The sequence below is a fragment of the Acanthisitta chloris genome, unplaced genomic scaffold (genome assembly GCF_000695815.1).
Source record: "Acanthisitta chloris isolate BGI_N310 unplaced genomic scaffold, ASM69581v1 scaffold10858, whole genome shotgun sequence".
Classification (NCBI taxonomy): domain Eukaryota; kingdom Metazoa; phylum Chordata; class Aves; order Passeriformes; family Acanthisittidae; genus Acanthisitta; species Acanthisitta chloris.
In genome coordinates, this window is record NW_008685372.1 from 26,907 (window position 1) to 35,776 (window position 8,870).

Genomic DNA, 8,870 nt, shown 5'->3' on the forward strand with positions numbered 1-8,870 from the left:
TTACCAGCAGACACGCTAAGGATGAATACTTGCAAAGCCAACTGAGTAGATAAGCTTCCTTTAAGGAGCACTTTACCACACAAAAATATAGGTAGGAATGCTGAGCCAGCATGAGAGGAGACACAGTTAAATAGGCTCAGCTCTTGCCTTTTCTACGCTTTGTCTTCCCACCTAGGCTCCTCTCCACTGAATGAAAGCAATCAAGCCAGTGGCTTTAATATGCTGGATTCATACCGCTTGGGAATTTGTAGTGGCTGAAGATCACCAACTGGTAATCCTTCTGGTGTGAAATACTTCAGTAGTTCTTTAGCATCAAGCAATGTCAGTGACTCACGCTGGCTATCTTTGTGCCCCAGCAATTGCTCAGATGAATGTGCAAACACAGAAACTCTGAAAAAAGGCAAAAAACAAAGACAAATCCAATATTCTTTTTCTTTTCTTTAGCAATCTCATTGTATTTTTTAAAAAAATTAATCACAGCTAGCAATTAATCACTGGAGCAATTAAACTATTGCCAAAGTAAAATGAACAAGGTTGCTCCTCGAGAACATTAACACAAATGTTCATGTTAAAGTGTATTTGACTCAAATTCTCTACCATCCTACTAAAGAAAGTAATTTCTTCACGAATTTAGAGCTCAGTTATGAAATACAACATGGGAAGAATATTATTCATCCTTTTTTTTCACTTATAGACCTGCAGGACCAAAAATTGGTTCCTGTTAAAGACATAAAATATGCAGCAAAGGAACAATAAAGCCACTACTGCATGGAACCCTCCACTCTTTTATTAATGTCTTCAATCAAGTATAGCCCAGTTCTCTCTTTTCTACTGCTATGCAACATGCTATATATTGATTTGGGATAGGAAAGATAATCAATTCAGAATACAGTAAAATACACAATGAAAAACACTGACTATGAAACAGAAAGGTCCTTCAGGAAGCTTTTCAAAAGCTAATTAGAAGGAAGAACTTTACCTGTTTGAGAAACAAAATATAATAATAATCATAATCATATAATAACCAAGAGAAAGCAGATATTTAATGTGAGAATTTCTCACATGCAGAACTCCAATCTAAGCCACAGCCAGCTGTGGTATTTGAAAGAGAGAAATGGGATGGAAGTGACTAAGAAGACCGTAGGACACCTGGCTCTAAAGGTCTATCAGCAAAAACCTAAGACCAGCAAAGACCATTAAATCTTATATAAAGTGAGAGCTAAACTGTATTAAGTGACACAAAGATCCACAAATTTCACTTAAATGGCACTGAAGGAAAAACATAAGTAAATATAAATTTCAAACATAAAACAAATAACATCTTTGACTTTAAAAGTACTTGAGACATGATATTAAGTACTGACTAGGAAATACGAGATCAGAAACGTATTGTATATGCTGACAAACTGCTCAATTACCTCTACTACTTAGGGCATGCTGGGTGAATAAAAAAGCTTTTTTTCTGGTTTTCCACCATGATTGATGTTTTCTAGAGGTACCATTTTGGTAATTTAGTTTTGGAACTAGGCTACTTCTAGCTAACTTTCAGTTGCACTAACCAAGGAAAATCAAAACAATACTACTTTAGATACCAAGGAAATACACCTTTGGAACTTAGTTTTAGCCTTAATCAGTATATTCTTTGAAAGATTATCAGTATGTTTGAAAACAGTTTACACAATGGCTATCAACACACAAAATTCCTTACAGTAATGTTCAATGGCCACTACGAAGAAAATCTTCAATATTTCATTATTACCTCATTTTTTGTTTGTTTTTTTCAAAATTTTCCAAATTCTGAAGGACATGTCTTTCTGGCCACTCCAATGGATTTGGTTCCATTAAATCAAGCTCTGCAAGAAATACATGGTAAATAACTCCTAATAAAGAATTTTGTTCTTTAAAGAAATATATATGTATATAAACTCATATATATATATATACACACACACACACTCCTTTATACATAGATATTCCTTAATGCATATATTTAAAAGTATGTAAATATAAGGAATATCTGCCTGAGAAATGTTTTCTGCACAATCTTTTTGTCAAGGAAAAGACTAAAGAGAGTTAATGCAAGGGTAATTTCAGTTTGCAAAAAAAAAAAAAAAAAAAAAATGCAGAGCTCTGTACTTTTCCTTCTATGTTTTTCTCTTTTGGTAAAAAGATTCCCCTCCTTTTAGTAAAAAATGGACAACTAGTATGAAAATATACGAAAAGAGAATTAGCACTGTATTTTCAAAATAATGATACTTACCACAAGCCACAGAGCATGACCTAGTTTTATTGGAAACCTTCTGTAGAACAGGCTTAGGAAGACTAGTGTTGTATAGATCCAAAAAACATTCTCTTGTAAGTTCTAATAAGCTTTTGAACTCATCAGTAGAAATAACTGGAGGCTGCTTGGTCAATTCCTTTCTCCCTATAAAAGGAAAAAGAAAAGGTATTGTACCCATTAAGTAACAGAGAACAGCTGGAGCCTGCTAAAAATCAACTAAACAAGAAACTCCTCACCCAAACCCCAAGTTAACACAAGTAAATTACCTTGAGTCTTATTACTGTACCTTCAAGCAAGGCCTAGGTGGTTTATTCCACAGAGAAGTGAATAAACTAAGCAGTGAGAACAGCTGAAATCACATGCGAATCACATTTTTACAGTCCTTTAATTTCTGTATATATACATTTCTGAGTATAGCCAAGTTTGAATCGCACAAAGACAAACAGCTGGACTTGCTGAGTCTAGATATGAAAAGCTCCAGCCTGCAGAGCCTCCCACCCACCTATTTTTACTGCTGTTGCAGGAGAGTAGCTCCAGTCTGATATCCTGTTCTAGTGTTTTTGGTAAGAATATCAAGGGTCAGGTAATTCTGGTGTGATTTAGGATAATTGGTAAATCCCAACTGCTCCTGTTCAGTCTTCATCCTAATGGAAATGGATGACCCACTCAAAAGAAACTAAAACACAAGCTCTATAGCAGCACCAAGCTCAGAGTTAAGGGGACAGGAATCCTTGTAGAAGGCACAACCAGCAGTAAAGGCTTTTGTGGAAATCACCACAGAATTATTCCAAAACTAAGCTTGAACATTCAGAGTATTAGTGTAGCCAACAACCACCAACCTTAACTGAAGTTCAGTGTTCTCTTTTTCATTATCTGACATACAAATATGGACATACTACAAAGTTTCTTTTTAAAGCCAGACTATTTCTTCACAAAGTGATCAACTCACTTCAGTTTTGTAAGGTGAGCTATCACATTTGGTTTGAAATAAAGTCCTTTGAAATACTAGTTTGAGAATTACCAGTGCTTTCTCCACTACTTACTGAGATATTCCTTCAAAGCAAACACTTGGAGACGAGACACTTCTGTTTCTCTCTGTACAATCTCCTCTCCACGAAAGCATGGCAGAGACTTGATAAAGTCAGCAATATGAAAGCCTGTACAGATGGGGAGAAAGTTTTATTAAGAATGCTTCATAAGACTTTCAAGACACTAAATCATTACTTCTTAATAGAAGACATAAACATAGCAGACATACAAATTTCATATTTAAAGGAAACAACCAGCTGTTTATATATGGCTAATCATTTAAAAACAACAACCAAACAAATTAATTAAAACTGAGCACCAGGAGGATAACTTGGAAGAGACGCCTGTACAAATTTCTGTACAAAACCAATATAGTGACAACACAATTAACGTGACTAACATTTAAAGAAGATAAAAAAATCCTAAGTTTGATACCAGGAAAGAGAAGTTTTCTCCCAACATATGGTCAAGGACTTTCAGTCTTCTGACACCATACTAATGGGATTTTAATTAGGATAAATGGTAAGTAGTCAGTCATATCCCACACAGATTTACTTCGATAATAAGGAATTAAGTGGATAAAATGCAGGTCACTGTGCTCTTTTTCTTTGTCAGTGTTACTGAAACAAATACAGGAATCTAGTATGTGTAGTTGTAACAGGACAACTGCTCTAAGATAAATGTCTACATACATGCTCTTACCTTAATGGAACAGCTCTGATACGAGAGCTAGCTCACACCCTAAACACTCTGCAGTATCGTGGACATCTGCAAAGTAACTGAAGATGACCATGAAACTCAACTTGCATGCTGACCTTGCAGTCTTTATTTTATGCCATCAGTTAAACAGGATTGTCACCAGATATTTACCTGGATTTTTGCATGGGCTGGTCAGTTTAAACACCAACAATACATGTGATTTAAACTTTAAGTTTTCACAAATTTGATTTGCATTAATATTACCTGGATGTCCCATTACATTAAATGGTTTTCAACTAATTACAATTACAAGAAATGATTGACTATAACTTTACAGAGTTAATTTAAAAAATATGGTAACAGTAAATTCTTAGAATAAATAAGCTCTTATTACATTTTCTTGGATTTGAAAAAGTACTGTTAATAGACACATTCACAAAAACTTAAGATTACTCCTTGTTTCCTCCCTTTTAACACAGACTGGAATGAACAAAAGAAACACTTGCCTGCATTCAGATACTCTTAAAAAGGTAAGTAATAACCCTTACTTGACTCTGTTTCTTCTGCTTGTGTCCTTAGCTTTCCATTTACTGCAGCAAGAGTGGCTGTCCCATTGATCTGGCTAGCCGAGTGAACCAAAGTTGCTTTACATCCTCCAGAGCCATTGCCTTGTAGCAAGAAATAATAGCGGCAAGATTCTCCTTTCAGCTCGATTTCTGGAACTTAAACACCAGGACATAACTGTGAAACACCCTCATGAAAACAGCTTTAAAACAAGCTATAATCTACCATTAAAATGCTTTCACTTGCTCTCTTCTGTTCTGTGACAAATCTAACATCTTTAGAGGAGACATACTAACTACAGATGATATTTACCTCCTAAAAAGCTACAAACTGAAGAGGATGCAAAATCAAGTAACTACAGCAGCAAAGATAAGCTGGAGTACACTGCTGGCTCAAAGCTAGCACATTACCAGCACCCAACTCCTGCAACCACTGCGAGTACCAACTTTCTAAATGCAGACTACAAAGTACATCTGGAAACTCTTAACTGCCAACCAAGAAAAGTTCTTTCAATGCTCTGAACAACAGACAAGCCTTTAACTGGCAAAGTTACATTTTACCATGAAACACTGAAGAGAAGTTTCTGTTCTGCTGGGTTAAACAGGCATTTTTGCATATGTGCATTGAAATAATATAAGTGCTCACTGGAAGAACACACAACTGTAGAAGAAAATACTGTACACAATCTTCCCAAGGAAGCTGCATTATTCATTAATAAACTCCCTGCTTTACCCTTGTGCATAGCCTGAGTGAGAGATGAAGACATTTTATTTTTAAACACTGGCATATAAAACACAGTTTTGAAAATAAAATAATGTGGGACTTGACAGTGACAGTGAAACAATGGGTTTGCTATCTTTTTACATAGAAAACATTTTATAGCATACTGGTAGATGTAGAAATTGAAAGGATGAATACTTCTTGATGTACTAAGTTTCATAAGTAAAATAATTGAATTTCATAGGATATTTGCTGTACTGTCTCCATTAATAAGAGCATAACATTAATTAACATTATAAAATTTTGTTAGTGACAAAAATTAACTATTCCAATGCTTCTTGAAAAGCTGAAAGTGGAAGTAGAAGGAAAGACAGAGGAAACCCAACTACCTCAATATATAAATCCAGGGAAAGAAGGAAAAGAACAAGAAAGTGAAAATATGGCTGGAATATTTTTTTCTATTGTCTTGTTTCCCTGGTCACTTGAAATATTTTCTTTTCCAGTTTATCTTGGCATCACAAAGCTGATTCTTCATGGGAAAACTTTTTTATTTCACATTTTAATCTTAAGTAATACTTGAGACTACTAATTCCAAGAACTACATCTTCCCACAGATTGAAGACATTAAGGATTCACAAATCCTTAGTATAGTCAGATCAGTGGCAGCCACTAAAAAAATCAAGTTTTCAGCTAAACAAGCAAATACATTTAAACGTCCACGTTTATCCTCCTAGTCTAAAATCTGTTCATGAGGCCTAATCAGAACGTGTTGTGCATTAATGATCACATTACAGTTAATACTTGCACAAATCTGCACTGGAGCACAGGACAAAGATTCTACAGACCCTAGGGATCTTGCACTCATTTGACTGCATCAGTAGTACCTCTCCAATAAACATAAATGCTGCTGCTGTGATCACCTCTATAATCACACACGCTCCCCTCTACCACCCCCAAACACACAGAGATAATTTTAAATCTATATACTGCCAGCACCCATTTCATAGTTCTGTAATTCCTGCCCCATTATACAGCTCTTCCTGATTCCTCTCATGTTTTTCCTATCCCTAAACCTGAAATAACATCAGTCTGCCAACCATCCTCATCTGCATACTTGCTTACAAAAGCTATCTTCAGTTAGCAGCAGAGATAGTCACTGTTCCTTGGAATCCGCATGAATTATATCTTAGAGCATGTATAAACAACAAAATCATGAAAGAAGGCAGAATCCTACATCTTATTCTGTCCTACGTAAGTACTTTTAGCACTGGGCTATCACCAAGCTCCTTTTAAACCTGATGTTTTCAAGTCCCTACAAATCTCACAATCACTACTTGCACAGTGCCACCCCTTGCAGGGTACACATCCTGGCTGGCTGAGAAACTTCCCCCAGCCTTGATCTGCACTGATTCTGTTCTCACTTTCTGAATCAAATTTCTATGCTCTGGCCCAGTGCATAAGAGGAGTCAACTGCCATCAGTATGGCCCCGTAAGGAAGAAGGAACACATTCTCAATCAGTAGTTTAGCGCAGTGGCTCTCAGGTGAACGAAAGCATCCAGTATTTCTCAAAGTTCTGTATTTTCCCAGGAAGAGATTGAAATTAAATGAAAGTGCACTGAAGAACCTCTGAAAATGCTTAAGTGAGAAGGGAAGCACCTAAGGGAAGCACACAGGAATTCCATCTGCAGAAGCAAACCTCTGGACTTTTCAATCATCTGAGAAAGTGTGGAAGTTGGATCTTAGCTGACAGACAGGACACAAAAATGGTTTAAAGGAGATATATATTGCTTCTCTGAAGCTTGCCATGATGCAATTATCAAATTTTTCCTACAAGTTTGCATAGCTGAACTTGCATTCACCAAAATCTTTGGTCTCAATGAAGATTATAATTCCTGACTTAATTTCACTGACAATAAAGATGTATAGATAATGTATAGAAGAACCCCACCATATATATACATATATATATATACAGGCACACACATAGACATATAGAAATAACCACAACAAAATATACCTACCAGTAATGACCTTAGGTTTCCTAGCCATGTATTCCTTCCATTTCTTGGTACTCAGCTGGGCAGGACATGGGATCACTGCACTGCTTACACTACATGGCAATGTAAATAAAGCTCCCACCTAAATAACAAGAGCAAATACAACACATGCAATATTACTGAAACCTGCTTCACATTTCATTCTTGAGCTACTGATTTGGCAATATTTCAAATGTACTTCAATTGATGAAAAATGTCTTTACTTAACACGTTTGTCATTCACATCAATCGAAATGGAACTGTATTTGACAAAGAAGCTGTAAAAATTGTGTTTACTGTTTGCTCCACTGAGAGATTAACTGCTGAATTCCTATTTCATACATAAAAGGTATTTGTTACCTACTACAAGTCTTTCAATAATCTGGCTACAAACACTCCTGTAGAGCAATATCCAGAATGAAAAGAGAATTCAGAGATAACAGTTGGCATCAATGACTCTGTCTTGCGCTGAAAAAAAATTAATCTTTTTCCTTCCTATATATTACCCTTTTCTATTAATCAGATACTGGACTATGTTTATCTCTCTGTGTAGATTTCTGGCCAATAAGCACTAGCAGAAAAATTGTGCACATATTTGAACACACAAGCAGTAAACCAGTACTATTATAGCTATTAGAAAAGCCTACAAATGCACAATATTTCCAGTAGCAGTTTGAGAAAACATCCCTATGAGAAACTGTTACCTCAAAGATATATTCAATTCAGCATGTGCAGACTCTAAAAAGTAACCTGAGAATGTGTTTTAACTATTTTGGCTGTTTCTTTAAAATAACTATTGGAAATGCAGGCTTAGACAGCAAAAGATGTTTGACCAAATGCTCAGTACCCTCAGGTAGAATGAAAATTACCTGAGATATTTACCAATATAAAAACATTCCACAAGATATCTTTGGTACAGCATTAGAATAATGACATTCTTCTTTTCTGGTTAAGCATGATGGAGAATGGAGTAGCAAGGGAGGAAAAGAAGTTACTGAAAAGCAAAATAACAAACTGAAAATGACACATATAGCCTGATAATGGAATACCATCTCCACAGTAAATAATGAATGTAAGTTATTAATTGTAACAGTATCAGCATTTTCACAGTGCAAGTTTTGACTGGTATAGATTTATTTTTTCAACAGTAAAAAACTTCCCTAAACAAACATGTATCACCTTGTCTGTAAAGGTGATGTAACATTCAGGAAAAACACCTTCAAACTAATACTGTGGGTATGAATAACCACACTATTGCCCAAGACAAGGGGGAGAGGGGGAAATAGGCTTGTAAATGTTCCAAGAACTCTTTTTATCCAAAATCAGAATGTAAAAGCAGAATATGCACATGTAAAATTAAGAAGCTTACCACTTCAGAGTAGCTGGATACATTTTTTAGGCTGCACACATGCCTGCCTTTTGCTAAAAAGATCGGTAGTTCAATTATGATAGCACAGCCATTATCTGTCAGGATAGGATTAAAAGTTACAAAATGTTTTAGGAAAATAAAACTTCGCTAAGGTAAAGAGAAGAATGTTCA

At 35.6% G+C, this 8,870-nt stretch overlaps 1 protein-coding gene across 1 annotated transcript in view; it reads right to left on the reverse strand.

The window, feature by feature from the left end:
* MTBP (MDM2 binding protein) overlaps positions 1-8,870 on the reverse strand; it is a gene marked incomplete at its 5' end in the record, with an annotated part of 29,063 nt that overhangs the window by 13,460 nt on the left and 6,733 nt on the right. Inside the window, 6 exons of the mRNA XM_009079741.1 lie at positions 235-390; positions 1,760-1,851; positions 2,235-2,425; positions 3,325-3,438; positions 4,558-4,731; positions 7,316-7,433. Of these exons, the coding sequence (XP_009077989.1) occupies positions 235-390; positions 1,760-1,851; positions 2,235-2,425; positions 3,325-3,438; positions 4,558-4,731; positions 7,316-7,433 (845 nt within the window). The remainder of the gene's footprint in view (positions 1-234; positions 391-1,759; positions 1,852-2,234; positions 2,426-3,324; positions 3,439-4,557; positions 4,732-7,315; positions 7,434-8,870) is intronic.